We start from the raw sequence: 16,665 nt of genomic DNA on the forward strand, positions 1-16,665 counted from the left end.
TACTGTCCCAAAGACGACGAAATCACCCCCTTTAATAAGTTAAGAATGTCTAAAGACTCATAGAAGCCTATCATATTATGAACACGCAGGCTTTGTTCGCTTAAATGAGAATGAGGCTTTTTGGAAGCTATTCCAATAAAATCAGTAACTTGTTTACTGTTTTTTTAGTGCATGTCTGTGTATGGCATATAAACAGTTATTTTCTCCCCCAACTTGTTCGTTTTCAATATTCTCACTGTCAGACTTTAGGTGGGCTATAATGAAACCCGGACTGTCTTACCTACGGCTATACGACTACGGCTACGGCTATACCGAAATCTCACTTCTCAGCTCACCTGGAGCTCAGTTGAGTCTTGATAAGTGCGTCGCACAGTTGTAATCGCGCTTCGCAAAGTTATCACAATGGAAAGTCGCAAGTCTCATTAGAAACACGTCTTTTATAAAGTGAATGTTGGTTAACTACTGAGTCTTATGGTTATTTTTCTTGTGTGTTCGAAGTGAAAGTGCAATCAATACTTCATATCTTCTCTTAAGAAAAAAATAAAAAAGAAATTTTGCAAAACAAAACAAAAGATTAACCAAATTTGTTAATTGAAAATATAAAAATATTCGTTAAAAGTTTGGATTAATACGAATTCTGCCAGCAGAGAAAAAACCACAACTGGTTTTTGGATAAAATATTGTTTCTATACAAAAAAGGTTTTATAATTTATTTCTTGTTTTTAAATGAAAATTTGTTTCTGATGAAATGAAACTGTTGTCGTGGTACATTCTTGTTTTATGTCACTGTGAGTTTTGGGTCACTGTCCTTAAAGGATTTTATAGTCCATTAAAAATTAAAAATATAAGACTAAGTGCAGAAATAAAGACCTTAACGTAGGTTAACACTTCATAACTCTTGGTAAAATGTCTTTCTGTCCGTGAAAACCGGCTACCACACACCACTTTGCTGATTTTTCACACTTAAATGAAAATAAAAAAACACAAATGTTTGACATGTGACATTATTACTAATAAAAACTAGTGTTCACGTTTTTGCGTTGCCTCTTAAAAAAAATGTTTTAAAAAATTTGTACTTTGTGATCTCATCAGCCTAGATAGTAAAATTAATGATTGACGTACTGATCGTATGTGAATATGCATAGTTGTGGAAGTTTTTACAAAAAATTTACTAAAAAATTAATAGTTTCGTTTTTTTAATAAGAAAGAATACTAGTGTAAACGTTTCAGTCAATTTTCTTGATGATTCACTTCAATCAAAGTTTAATGGAACACAGAAAAGAAATAAGGACGTTAAAAATTATTTCAACATAAAGTGCGTTTTTGGAATTGATACAATGTTCTTAATATCAGTAAGAGAAAAAACCATTTTGACAATGGAAAATGATATCAGCAAAATGGCAGCAATCAGGCTATAGTTGCAATCTTCAATCTTTTCTCTATTTAATTCTCAGATTTGCAGCTGAATTATCACGATAACTTCACGATATTTCATGGTTTCCAATGGGTTTAAATCAATTGTGGTATAGCTCTTTCATGTGGCTCAATAAAAGTCTAAAGGTGTTAAATGACAAGATTTCGGAGTTCAATTGTGTTCACATCTTTGAAAAATAACACGATCAGAAAAATTCTCTGCTAAAATTGTTATTGGATAATTTTTGTGCAAGAATTATCGTTTTGTTGATAATAAACGTTTTTCATGTCAATATCTTCGAATCACTAATCATAGCTTCTTAGCGAAATCCATTCCCCGTAAAAGTCTTAGTCTTTATACAAAACACTGTCTTTTTCCAAAAATTGATCAAAAATAGATAAGCCTGGGTTCTATTCCATGAACTTCTTCAGTTCACTTGCTGGCAGACCTTGTTAGCCGAAAAAATGCTTCAACGGCGATCAAAGAGTACATTACTTTTGAAAGCTTTGACCGCAAAGTATTAACTATTTGGGAAGTGAATTTTAGCTCTTTCAATACGTTATTGTGGCTTTTATTGTTTCATTTTAAGTATTGACCTAGTTTTTAATGGCAAAACGTTAAAAGCCGATAATTTCAAAAGTCACAGATGCTCAAATAATGAGATATTCAAAATAAAACCTCTAGTTGGAAAACACTTGACTAAAGGTATCAATCTTAGCTTGACATTGATTTATTTTTTAGGATGCAAAACTTTCAAAACAGTATTGTTGAGAAGTTTTTTTTTAATTTTTAAGACTTGTGAAATTCTTTTTAAGTAATTAAAAGTAAGTACCATAAATATATAAAGTTGTCGTTCCGCTAAATTGGAATTGGATAGATAGATTTTTTATTTTCGTATTTGAATTACATTTGCTAGGCTGTCGCACAGTTTACATATACAGAGATTTGATATAAGATAGATACATTACATCTTTCTACTGAATCAGTATTTATATTATTAAAATTAAGAATTGTATGATGATATAAATATTTGGAGAAAAGTACAAAAAAAAACCTTCAATATGAAATAAAAGTGTTCAGGTAAAGTGTGCCTTAACATAGTTTTTTAATATTATACAAATTTGTCTGAAATAAATGGAAACAAATTCATGCGATGAAAAAATACCAGTATCATCAGCAAAAATAGCTAATTGTCATTCAGGAAGCTTGGGAATGTCGGATGTATAGATATTGTAAAGAAATGGCCTTACAGATCCTTGTGGAACACCATGTTCAACATGGTAACAAGCCTAAGCAAACTAGTTTATGGACCATTCCATCGTGCCACACAGTATCAAAAGCTTTTTCTATGTCTAGTAAAATGAGACCAGTTGATTTGCCAAGCAAACGATTTTTTTTCACATATTGGCATACTCGAAATACTTGGTGAGAAGTACTGTGAAATTTTCTAAACTCAAATTGTTCATTAGGAATAATGTTCAATTGATCAGAAATTTCTAATATTTTTTCTTTTAAATTCTTTTGCAAAATTTTGCTGAGACTACTCAACCAGGCTTTGAAATAGGTATAACCTTAGCTATTTTTCAAAGCTTGGGAAAATATTGTGTTTTTAAACATGCATTGACCAAAAAGACCAAAAATACAAGCCCAGCCTTGGGTAGCATTTTAATAAATTCGTTTTTGATTTTGTCTAGTCCAACAGACTTCTTTGATTAAAGATTGGAAACAATATGTTTAACAATTTGTGTGTTTATAGAACTTATTGATTGGCTTACAAGGTTGTTGGTTTCATCATCACTGAGATGTTGGGAGCTAAATTGGAATTCATTTAATTTAATTACATTTTCCCGGATGATAACGTTCAAAATAAATGAGAAATCTTTTTGATGATCTCCCCAGTGTTACGTAATACTGAAGTTTTGACAAATATCTTTTGTCCACTTGTTAGTAAGAAATTCAAATTGGTTTTGGGAGAAAAGTTTCGCCTGAATCATAGACTTTATCATACATTCATAAGGTATTTGAACTCTCCATGAACGTGTTTTGATTACAAAATTAGCTCCAAGAACATATTTTTTAAAAGTTCTTGCTTTTTTTGTTTTTGAATCAAATACGTCTTTTGCAATTAAAATAATTTCTTCATCAAAACAATTTCCTCTACAGCATAAAAGCAATTATTTTCATGAATTACGATAAATATAATCGCAGTTTAAAAGAGATTAAATTTGCATCTTTATTGGATGTTTGCATGTGGATACTAATTTTGTTTTCAATTCTATTGTCAATGTAAAAAATAAACACACAAAACTATTGACAGAGAACTCGTTAAACAAAACTTATTGTGAGTACTTCTATTCTATTCCATTTACTAATATTATTTATCAAATTAAATGTTGAACTTGAATTTTCGTTCGAAACATTTAATATTGTAGTATAACAATAAAGGGCTCGTATAAGTTTATAAATTTAATTTGATAAACATGAAAGATGAGCGTAAATACTAAGCTATTTTGGTATTTATCTTTATTTGACTCTGATAACTATAGTAACATATACTAAAATTGAAAGTCAGAACTGTGTTAGAAGAGGGGGGGTTGGGGTATTTCAATTTCCTTTTTAAGATTCATGTGAATATTCGTATTTATTTATTAAAATCAAAAGAGTCTAGTTTATTTTTAATGAATTTTTAATCATACAAACTTAATTGGTTGTTTTTACTTCGAAATACGTGTTTTTAAAGATTACCCTTTATCAAACCTTATTTTCAAAGATAAAGTAGAATTGAAATCATTGGAAAATTTGTTTCCAGAGTTCCACATTTTGATTGATTGTTAAAAATAATCAAATAATTAAAGTCAGATAAATAACAGCTTTCAAAATTCTCTAAAAATGGTCCCTTAATCCCATCTTATGAAATTTGTCCACGTTTTTATTCGACTTAAATTTGAATAAAGTTAAATTCTGAAACGTTTTTTTTGAAAGCACTGAATATTATTTATTTTTTTAGGGAATGTTTTGACGTGCAAATTATTTGACTGAAAGCCAACATTAATCAAGATGACAGTAGTGTATGACAAAGAAAAACAGAGTGGCCGTCAGTTCGAGTCGAAAGCTATTGACAGGTGAGTACTTATTTATCTATGTTTATTTTTAAAACTAAAATGTCCTTATTAAGTCCTTCTTCTAGATCTTCAAAAATGCATTTTAAGAACTAATATTTTACTCTGATCGTAGACATAAGACTTTTCTTGATTTAAGGAACCCTAAAGGGAGGAATTTTAGTTTTGTAGAGAAGTGTTTTCTTAATTATCTATTGTTCCATGGGAACTTATATAGTAAACAATTCAAAATAATGTCATACAAGTTCTTAAGGAAAGACTCTTTGTTTGTTGGAAATTTATTTTAATAACAATTATGACTTAGTCTTACTAAGAATAATGTTTAGTCGATTACAAAATTTTCATTTTAAAACTTCATAAACAAAATCAGATAGGAAACACATGTCTAACCTTTAGTAAACTGATTTCATTGTTATTTTGAAGTTTTATTTAGGTATCAAATAAAATTTTCGTCGATTTTTAATAAACATTACGTCAGTAGATCAATCTTATATTTTTCTTTTGATAAAGCCAAAAAAAATACAATAAAAATTAAATAAGTTTTAGTCGAATGACTCAAGGTTCCGGTTCCAAAAATACTATTCTTTTTTCAAAATTTTTAAAAAACTTATTATTAAAGATTTACGAGTATATTTTAAAATCTTTGCCTTCGAATGAGTATTTTAATTTCACTATTCAATATTTTGTTTTATTTCCATATAAAGAAACCTTGACTTGATTGTTCTTTTGTGTTGCATTAACAGGCTTAAGTAATTTAAAGAACAAAATGTATCTCAACAATTTAACAAGTTTCCAGTTTTTTTTGTAGTATATTTAGTTATAGGAAGGAATAAGCTTTGATTCATACTTTTTTTCAGGGTAGAATTTGTCTTGAATGGGCCTAGTAAGCAATTTTTATAATTTATATTTTATCACCTGTCAAATATAAATATGTAATAACAATTTTTTTTTAATACCGGACTATATTTTAAATAAATAAAATAAGGCACAAGGACATATTCCTGAAATTTTGAATTCAGAACAACTATAATTCCGAATATCAAAAAGTCCGAAAATCCAAAATCTAGTAAATAAAATAGAAGATTTCCTTAAGAGGATTTATTTCGGGAAACGAATTCGAGATTTTTGGGATTCTTGCTTTTCTGGTTTGTGGATTTTCAGGTTTATAAGATTTCGAGATTTTGGGCTTTCGGGATTTTGTATGTACTGGATTTTGGATGTAGGGACTTTAACATTAGTCGAGGGAACGGAACTATTAAATTAACATGATAGAACTTAAGAGGTCACATTTTATTTAATTAATAGGTTTTTAGGGTTTTGTGTTTTCGGGTTTCGATTTTTGGGATATTGACCTCCTAACCAAACAACCCGTGGCATGATGGTTAGTGCGTTGGACTGTCATGTAAGAGGTCGTGGGTTCGATCCCTGCCTATGAAACTCAATGTTTTTTTCACGGGTACTGCCTCTTGCGAGGAATTGACAAATTCTCCAAGAGTAATCCTTGTCATGAAAAGTGCTTTCTCAAATTTGCCGTTCGGATTCGGCTTAAAACTGTAGGTCCTTCCATTCCTGACAACAGTACTCGCACACAGGAATGGTTGAGAGTTGTCAGTCAATAGGCCCAAGTTCTCAAAGCAGACTGTTGCGCCACCCAATTTTTTTATTTTTAACCAAACAAATATAAATATGGAACGGAACTATCGATTTGAAATGTCAGAAAATTAGGGGCTTTATGGGTTTGGAAATTTTTTAAAGTTTATTTATTGATTTTAAGTTTAGTAAGTTTATACGCAAAGATTCATTAAAAAAAATGTCTTTAGAATATTTCCCAATTTCTTTACTTTGATCTCCTGCAAAAGATTCTACAGGTTTCTATGATGATGGTTCAATTTTAAAATACCTTGAAACTTCTATTATACTTAATCCAACCCTGGTTACAAAAATTATCAGTCTTCGAGCTTTTGCTAACCATTCTACCACCACGTGCAGAAACAAAAACTCACTAGCTATTACCTTACTTGTTTCTGCTATATACCACTCCTACAACTTGCAAGTATTTCTAACCCTGGGATAAAACATAGAATGAAAAAGTTGTTCGAAATTCACCATACATTTTATAATTCAGTCTTTTATTTTTTTGTTCCACATGCATTTTTTCTTTCTTGTTTACACGACACCTTTTTCCAAGCAAATACCTGAAAAAAGATAAATAACCTGTTTCCGTATCAAAATAGCGTTCAGCTCATTGATCTTAAACAAAAGTGAGAGTCTTTGCTGCTTTGCAATCGAACGGTACGACGACGACGACAGTTCACCGGCACACTACCTAGCCTGGCTAGACCTTGAGAGCTTGGGACTTATTCAAAACAATCCATTATGATTACATTCGCTTTCAATCGATTTCTTAATTTACATAAATGAGTTTTTCTTGTTTTCATTTTTATTATTATTTTTATTTTTTGCCTTGCATTTAATTACAGCAGCAACATTGAGGAAACTGAACCGTTAACATGGAAGTTTTGGAGGAAACGTCGTTACATCGTTGTCCTGATGGCATTTTTTGGATTCTTCAATGTCTACTCGTTGCGTGTGAATTTGAGTGTTGCGATTGTAGCCATGACAGAAAATCGAACGATGACCGCTGAAGATGGTTCGATTTACTATGAACAAGATTTTCCTTGGGATTCAAAACAGAAGGGTTTGATACTAAGTTCATTCTTCTATGGATACATTCTGACACAGTTTTTGGGTGGTTTGATTGGAGGACGCATTGGAGGAAATCTAGTAAGAATAAGTTTTACAATCCTTGAAGAAAAATCTAAAAATGATTCTTTTCAAAATCAGGTATTTGGAATTGGCATTGGAAGCACAGCGATTTTGACATTGCTCACACCTTTAGCTGCGTCACACAGTCTTGGGATGTTCCTTGCTGTGAGAATCGTTGAAGGAATCTTTGAGGGTGTAACGTTCCCATGCATCCATGCAGTTTGGTCCCGTTGGTCACCACCTTTGGAAAGATCTCGAATGGCTTCAATAGCCTTTGCTGGCAATTATGCTGGCACCGTTGTTGCAATGCCACTGTCTGGTATATTTGCCACAAAATACGGTTGGGAGAGTGTGTTCTATATTTTCGGGACGATTGGGTGCATTTGGTTTGTTTTGTGGGTGATAATTGTCAAAGAAGGTCCCGAAAAGGATCCACACTGCTCGATGGAGGAAAGAGAGTTTATTGAGAAGAAACTTGGAACTGTTGGTCGAACTAACGTCAAACATCCTTGGAAAGAGATTTTCAAATCGCCACCAGTGTACGCTATAATAGCTTCGCATTTTTCAGAGAATTGGGGATTCTACACGTTGTTAACTCAGTTACCGACTTTCTTAAGGGGTGAGTTAGGCTTGTAGTTTATTTAAAATATGTCAACACTAGGTATAAAAAAGCAAAAGAAATTCCATTTATTGAAAGCACACGAAAGACAAATCTAACAAAAAAATGTTACACATACGCCATATTGACCTTTTTTTTTAATTTTACTAATGTAGTGATAGAGTTTTTTAGTTTATAATAATTTACTATATTTTTGCTTTCTTAGATGCTCTTAATTTCAATTTGGATAAGACTGGATTCCTCTCTGCTGTTCCATATCTGGCTATGGGCATTTTGCTCGGTGTTTCAGGATACCTCGCAGACTGGGTGCAAGTCAAAGGCTATCTGACTACAACTCAAGTTCGTCGCTACTTCAATTGTGGTGCTTTCCTTGCACAAACCGTCTTTATGATTTTGACAGCCTACTTCCCGGATCCTTTGTGGAGTGTTGTCTATATAACCATAGCTGTTGGACTAGGAGCTTTTGCTTGGTCTGGATTTGCGTAAGTTCTTCGAATTCGAACGATTAGGCTGTTTATCAATTTTGTTTTCTTATTTCAGAGTTAATCACTTGGATATTGCTCCACAACACGCCAGTGTTTTGATGGGAATCGGAAACACTATAGCTACAATTCCAGGAATTGTTAGTCCCCTGCTTACAGGATATATAGTTCAGGAACAGGTTTGATTTTCTATATTTCGAGAGGCCTCCAAATATTTCTAAATGTTTTTTTCATTGTTTTAGAGCACTGATGAATGGCGTATAGTTTTCTTCATATCTGCAGGAATATACTGCGTAGGCTGTGTTATTTATTGGTTATTTGCCTCTGGAGAACTTCAAGATTGGGCCAAAACTCCCGAACAGCTTGCAGCTGAAGCTGAAGCTAGAGCAGTTCTAAGGGCAGAACAACCGGTAGTTGGTGGTTATACAAACGAGGCTGTAGAATTAAAAGAATAATAAACTTGCCAATATTATTTATGTAGATGTATTAAAAATTCCTTTGTGATAGGTTAGATTAATGATAATTCACATTTAATTCCTTATACGAGTATGTTATGTTGTTAAAAGTTTATTTAAGCCCAAAAGTGCAATACAAATAATAAAAAAATAAAATATATATTTCGCCCCATACAATACAATAATTTGCAAATCTTGAAATGGATTCAATGTTCCATCTGAATAAACAGCTTTTTTTTCTTGAAAAAATGTGAAGCCATACGGATTGTGAAATATGAAAATGCTAAAATTGCACACAGATTTTTTCAAAGGTGGTGATAAAAATCCATCAAAATGCCATTAAAATATGCCAAGGTTATGTATTGTATTGAATTTTTTTACAATGATAAAATTAACAAAACAAATGTGTTGAAAGGCTACAAGTTTAATTTGTGTACGTAGTTTTTGTGTAGCTCTTAAATGTATAGAATACACGCAAGAAAATATTGTTTCAAAGTGCAATATTAACTATGTGAGTCAAACTTTCTAAAGTGATTCTCAGTTTTTGTTGCTTTTTATAAAGTTAGCAGACAGTGCTAAAATACATACCGCATTCCGACTCCTTTAAAAATGCAATAGGAACCCATCATCTTCGATAACCAGTGCATATTTCTTGATACAAATATTTTTTTCCGATTTGAGGTGTTCGTTAAGTATGGGCTTATACCAAAAAAAAAAAACATTTCATTCTGTTCATCCCTTTTTTAGCTAATTTTAAGACCGCTTAAAGCTTAAAAAAGAACTCATCCCAACAAATAGAAATACCGGGAAACCAGTTTATCAAAAGTAATGGTTCGTGTATTCGATAAGTTGGTTCAAATACACAAACCATCTCTTCTACATACCGGGAAACCAGTTTATCAAAAGGAATGGTTCGTTTTTTCGATAAGTCATATTACATATTATTTTCCCAGTATTATTATATTTCTATTATAGTTAAAGTTAAGATTTTCAACAAATTGTAAATTTAAAGATTTGTAGGGCAAGTCTTTGTATGCATTTGTGAATCTGCTTTAAAATTAGAAGTGTCAAGAAATCTTCCTTTAAAATTATTTTAAATTAAAAATTCTGTTGCATTGTAAGAATTTAAGAAGATTGTAAATAATATTTTTTTAATGTTGGTTATTTTGTTTAGTATTGCTCATATGTGTTTAAAAAAATTAAATAATAATTTCCTTCGCAAAATCCTTTAAATTGACGGTTTAACAGATAAATATAAAAAAATACATTCAAGTTACATTAAACATTTATTTATAAAGTAAAATACAGCAACCGGTTATACTCATTTTAAGGACATAATTTAACCAACACTGGTTTTTTCATTACACATTTCATTAAGGTATTTAGTTGTTCTCAATTTGAATAGTATGGCTTTTCTATAAGGTTAGATTATTTAAATATACCTCCTTTAAAATTCAAAAAGATAAAATAGTGTTTTAAGGACTGCAGTAAAATACAACATTTTTCTAAACTAAAATCATTTGCAACATAAAAGTCCTTGTCTTTTAGATACAGGTCAAATTTTTAAGCATTTGACTAAGTATTCGGATATTCTCTTTAAATATAAGACGAATTATGAATTTTTGAAATACTTAAATATTATGCTTCCATAGTTGTTAAAAATGCGTTTTAAAGTTAATATTGAGTCTATGGATTATAAATTTTGAAAATCATCACAAAATTTTGTTTAAAAAAGAACTACTTTATGAATCAACGTATCCTAATTTAAGAAGCCTAAGATTTCGTTTCTAGTTTTAAAAGGTTTAGTCTTAAAAAACTAGAGAGATATATATATTGATTTTGAAGTCAAACTCTAAGAAAACTTTCTTTATTTTTCTTCTTCAGAAAAAAAACAGTATCATATCGACACACTATTTTACACTTTTTCTTGTGACTCATCAATGCTGTTTTATTTTTAACAAAAACACAATCAAAATTCAAAAACAGCTTCATTTAGTTCCGCATAGTATCTGTTTTTAAAACTTTTAGCTTTTTTTGTTTTAAATGACTTTTATAAAAATAAACAGAATCAAAAATTTCCTCAAATAGTTCGTCGCAATATTCGTTGTGATGTTAAATTTTCAATTTTCGCATTCCATTCAGCCAGCCCAAGTCTTCATCGATTTGACCTATTTTTTAAAATAATAATCAAGAACACCACAAACACAAAAAAAATAGCCCGATTAAATTGTCATCATAATTTCTGAGGTGTTTTTCTCTCACATCAGAGACGGATACAACAGAAATTAAATAAAATAAAATTGTGTATCACCTTCCATAAAATATTTAACATTATTTTAAAATTGTTTATTTACTATTTTTATCGAAAAGTTCAATGATCTATTCTGAGAGATTTAATATAAAAATATATTGCATCTTAAATTTTTAATGGTTTACATGACAATTTACAAATATCTACAAAATCCAAACCAATCTATTTCTATAAAAACCTAATCGTCTCGCCAAAATGTTGGTTTCCCAATATTTTACATTGAAGAATTTAGTATCTTAAACATTATACAAGTCTATTAAACATTTTAAGATAATTTAAAATCGATTAACTTTATTTTGGGATTTTATTCTTCGGCGGCGTTGTCCTTCAACAATCAAATTGAATCGAACAAAACCTCAATAAAATATAATTTAGATGTAAAATAAAGTAATTGGGTAATGGGAATTTAAACAAAGAAGCCGTAAAAATAGTTTGGCATATGGTTGTGTGATTTTTGGCAGTGAAACTAAAGTGCGCTCTTAAATAAAATAAAAATGTAAAAATATATTTTTAATGTGTGTTTATACAGGTGGTTTTTGTTATTTATATTTAGATATGTACCTCAAAAACAATGTAGTCGTAGTCATAGAATGCAATTGGCTTAGAATGCGTTAAAGAGTCAAGACGAAGATATGTATATTTGTTTTATATATTAGCTTTGTTTGACGCATCTGCGCTAAGAGATTGGAAGAAGGAACAACAAAGTGTAATGACTCATTTTTCTTTGCGGTGGGTTTTTGAGTGTTACATTAACTGCAAAAATATTTTTCAAATTTAATTCAAAACTTTTGTATAGTATATTTAAAGTTATTGTATTTGGTCTAAATGACAATTTAGACATTTCTAAGGTTGCTAGAGTATAAATGGAACCCTTTTAGAGAGTAAGTAAGTAAGTAAGTAAAATATTTGTTTTCATGATATTTCCTTTTTATTAGTAACGTTAAAATGTTGAAATTATGCGAATATTTGCAAGCATAGATTCTTTTTAGGTAATTTTCGACCACTTTTTGATACGTATGGGGTGGTATTTCAGCCATAACTTGACGAAAGTTACACGATATTTCGTGAAGCCTCCAGAAAATGTTTCTTGTAATAAAGCCACGTTCGCTCGAGCTGTGTGTCATGTGGCACTGTCTGTTGGAACCACATATTCTCCAAGTCGTATTCTTCAATAGCAGGAAAGAAAACGTCGGTTGTATTATAAGCATACTGCTCCGAATTGACGATGACAGTCGTTCTACCGTCGTTTTCAAGGAATTAATATCAAATCACACCTCCGGACCAAGAACGCAATAAACAGTGATTTTTTGTGGATGAAGTGACCTTTGCATAATTACTTGCTGAATCTCAGAATCAAAAATACGAAAATTTTGTTAATTGAAAAACCCACCGAGCGAGAAACGTGCTTACTCACTGAAGAAAATTGTTCGAAAAATTGCCGTCCACCGCCTGTTGTTCAATCACCCATTTGACGTATCTACGACGACGTTTTGAATGGTTAGCTGGCTTCAATTGTTGTGTGAGCTGGACTTAAAATGGATGTAGTGGTAGATCCAAATACAAAACACGCCATGATGAGCCTTAAGTCCTAATTACTGACAACTACGAGGAATCATTCTAGCACACATTTTTGTGTTCGGCAACAGTTTTACTTACAGCAGCGATGTACGAGTGAAACGATGATGCACAGTCCCTAACAGGCGAAATTAGGTACCTCTACAATGGAATGGTAATACCTCTCTAAAAACAATAGATTTAGATTCTAGGAATCTTAAAATATCGAGGAATGTCAAAGTTTTGAATTGATTACTCGAATCTACTATAGTTCGTTTCGTAGTTTTCTCTGATCCAGAGTTGAAATTATGGAGAAAATAATTTGTCAACTGAGAAATTTAAAAAACAACCAAATAATGATACCTTTAGAAAAATAATAGCAACAAAATAAAATCTACAAAAATTAAAATTTCATAACTTTTGTTAAAATTAGTAACACATTAATTTTCCAACTCTTTTTTTCACAAAAGTAGCAAACTGCACAAAATACTTCTTTAAATTAGTTAAAACTTGGGTCGGACTGAAATATAATGTTAATAAAGTCTTGCTGAAATTACTATTGATTTTTGTTGAAAGTGAGATTGGATACTTTGTTTTTAAATACTTAGTTTATTTTATCATTATCGAATTGTACTAATTTTTATATGTTTGATGTATTGAAAATAAATATTATTACTGTTCAGAATCTTAAAACATCAGGTTATGGGCCTTATCACGTTCTAAATACAAAATAATAAATAAATGTATTGAGAAAAGATGTCTGAAATTAAATTCAGTATTGAAAAGCTTCGGGGAAGCGAAAACTTCGAAGACTGGAAATTTTCCGTTGATGCTTATATCCAAATGCTGTTTCTGATGGTAGTGAGACGGAGAAGGATGCAACGAAGCTCTTAAAAGTAAAATTGGAGCTTATATTGCTTGTTGAAAGATCCATTTATCCCCATATAAGACATAGCAAAAGCGTTAAGGAGATTTGGAATTCTCTTCAGAAAATTTTTCAAGATTCTGGTCTTGTGAGGAGAGTTGGGCTCATCCAAAAGTTTTGTTCTACAAAATTGAAAGATTTTTCTACCGTAGATGCGTACGTTAACGATGTTTTAAATACTTAACCTAGATGAAAAATTGATAGGATCAATGCTTTTAGCTGGTTCTCCCGAAGAATACAAGCCAATGATAATGGGAATCCAAAGCTTTGGGATTCTTATTACAGGAGACAGTATTAAACCAAACTTCTTCAAGACGTTAATTTTGATGCAAGTCAAGATACTGCTTGTGTTGGCAAGAACAAGAAAAACTTTGGGAATAAGAACTTTAAGGGTCCTTAATGTTACAAATGCAACGAATTTGGCCATATTGCTGCTAAATGTCCAAAAAAGAATAAGAACCATTAAGAAAAGAAGAATGCGATGTTAGGATGTTTTTCTGTCACGGCTCTTGACAAAGAAGAATGGTATTTCTACTCGGTAGCGTCAGCTCACATGTAAGATGGAAAATCTTAACTCTGTTGCAAATAAATCAAAAATGCAAGTCCAAAGTCGATATGAAGTTATCTATTGGAAAATTCAAAGAAAGTGAGGTTGAATTTTTAGAAGTCCTTCACGTTCCTGACTTATGCATTAATCTTTTATCTGTCTCGAAAATTGTTCAGAAGGATTTTACAATGATTTTTTCCAAGAATGGATGTTTAGTGAAAGACCAAAGAGGTTCCGACTCAACAGACAACCCAACCCATATGTTACAAAAAATGTAGCTTCACACTTTGAACTTTGGCACAAGCGTGTTGGACATTCAAGTATTGAAACCACACAAGCTATGATTGCGAAAGTGGTGCAGAATATTGATTGCTATAGTTCAAAACTCAATTGCATCACATGTATCAAACGTAAAATGGCAAAATGGTTTAACTCAATTGGTACTGGAGCAGAATCAATATTAGAACTAGTACACACAGATCTTTGTGGTCCGATTGAACAAAAATCAATTGGAGGTTCAGAGTGCATGCTTCTATTCATTGATGATTTTTCAAGAAAAGTCTTTGCGTTTTTCATTAAAAGCAAGAATGAGGTAGAGGAAAAGTTCCTTGAGGTCAAAAATTTTGTAGAAAATCAGACTGGTAACAAAATAAAGGCCATTAAAAGCGACAATGGAAAGGAATATTGCAATTTTTTAGATGAAGAAGATTCTAGCAGATGCAGACATTCAACATCAAACAACGGTTCCATTTTCTCCACAACAAAGTGGGTTATCAGAAAGAATGAATAGAACCATAATCGAAAAAGAGCGTTGTCTTCGCATCGAGTCTGGTTTACACAAACGTTTTTGTGCTGAAACTGCAAACACGGCAGTTTATTTAACGAACAGAACACCATGCAAAGGTACAAAAGAAAAAACACCTGAAGAACTCTGGAGTGGAAGAAGAGTGAATCTGCAGGTTCTTAACGTTTTGGTTGTCAAGCAGTTATTCACATTCCTAAAGAAAAGCGGAAGAAACTCGATGCCAAAGGAAAAGAAGTAATTTTTATCGGATCTATGACGTTAAGAAAAAAGAAGTCATAATAAGTCGAGACGCAGTTTTCCATGAGCAAATTTTTCCAAAAGATGGTAAAAGAAACGATACATTTTATTGCGCTATTTTTACAGGATATGATGCAGTGGGGAATGAAGACGAAATTCCATCAGTGAATTCAAACAATTAAATACCAATCGAAATAAGATTTCATTGTTGAAGAATCTTCAGAAGGAATCACATCTGAGAGAGGAATAAGATAATCTACCAGAATAAGAAATCAACCTGAAAGATACGGTTATCTATCGTACGAGGCCAGCAACGATGATGAAGATCCAAAGACAGTCGATGAGGCAATGAAGAGCGAACACATGTCTGATTGGAAAAAAGCAATGAACGATGAATATACAGCTCTTTTTAAAAATGGCACTTTTGAAATAGTTTCTTTACCATATTTCAAATGGACATTTAAGACAAAAAAGATGCAAGTGGTAATGTTGGAAAAAATAAAGCTAGATTGGTCGTAAAGGGGTATTCGCAACATCAAGGGATCGATTATCAAGAAATATTTTCTCCCGTCGTAAGGTACACGTCCATAAGGGTACTTTTAAGCTTGGCTGTACGATATGATTTGGATATCGATCAAATGGATGTTGTTGCAGCTTTCCTGCAAAGTGAACTTAACGAAGAAATTTACTTGAATCTCCCTGAAGGTTTTGATAATGTTCAAAATATAGTATTAGTACTCAAGAAATCACTGTACGGTCTTAAACAAGCTAGCAGAGTTTGGAATAAGAAATTGGATGAAACTTTAAAGAAAATTGGACTTAAACCATCAAAAACCGATCCGAGTATTTATTACAAGACAAACAGCACAGATAAAACTTTCTTCGCTATTTACGTAGACTACATACTGTTTATTACAAATAACAAAGATGAAAAAAGAATTATCAAAGAAATTTTTTTTAACTCATTCGAGATGAAATATTTTGGAGAAGCTAAATTTGTGCTTGTTATGCAAATAACTCGCGATCGAGAAAAGGGAAAGTTATGGATAGACCAACGGACATACTAAAAGAATATTCTCAAAAGATTTAACATGAAGGATTGTAATCCGGTATTAACACCCTTAGATATCAACCAAAAGCTTATAAAAGAAACACATCAACAAAGCAAACACGAAACTGATTACATGAAAACCGTTCCATATAAAGAAGCTATTTATGTGCAGCAAAAGATCCTTTGCAGTGTTGCCTTTATCAAGATTTAATAATGATCCTTCAAAATCTCATTGGATAGCTGTTAAACGACTTTTCCGCTATATACTTACTTACTTAAGGTGGCGCTACAGTCCTGTGTGAACTAGGGCCTCACCCAACAAACTTCTCCATCTAGCTCGGTCCCTAGCTAGATGTCTCCAGTTTCGCGCTCCAAGTTGG

General features: G+C 31.6%; 1 protein-coding gene across 5 annotated transcripts; it reads left to right on the plus strand.

The window, feature by feature from the left end:
• The first annotated feature begins 250 nt into the window (after positions 1 to 250).
• On the plus strand, positions 251 to 9,015 carry LOC129946137 (sialin). Of its 5 annotated transcripts, none has more exons than XM_056056198.1 (7): positions 251 to 699; positions 4,422 to 4,536; positions 7,017 to 7,317; positions 7,378 to 7,918; positions 8,124 to 8,400; positions 8,459 to 8,579; positions 8,643 to 9,015. In XM_056056198.1, the coding sequence occupies exons 2-7, from the start codon at positions 4,472 to 4,474 to the stop codon at positions 8,853 to 8,855; spliced, it is 1,518 nt and encodes a 505-aa protein (XP_055912173.1). In that variant the 5' UTR covers positions 251 to 699; positions 4,422 to 4,471; the 3' UTR covers positions 8,856 to 9,015. The 5 variants fall into 5 exon arrangements, with proteins under 5 accessions (XP_055912173.1, XP_055912170.1, XP_055912172.1 ...); XM_056056195.1 differs by having other exon boundaries at positions 254 to 699; positions 7,014 to 7,317; XM_056056197.1 differs by lacking the exon at positions 251 to 699 and adding an exon at positions 2,209 to 2,238 and having other exon boundaries at positions 7,014 to 7,317.
• The last annotated feature ends 7,650 nt before the right edge of the window (positions 9,016 to 16,665 follow it).

Source organism: Eupeodes corollae, chromosome 2 (assembly GCF_945859685.1).
Source record: "Eupeodes corollae chromosome 2, idEupCoro1.1, whole genome shotgun sequence".
Classification (NCBI taxonomy): domain Eukaryota; kingdom Metazoa; phylum Arthropoda; class Insecta; order Diptera; family Syrphidae; genus Eupeodes; species Eupeodes corollae.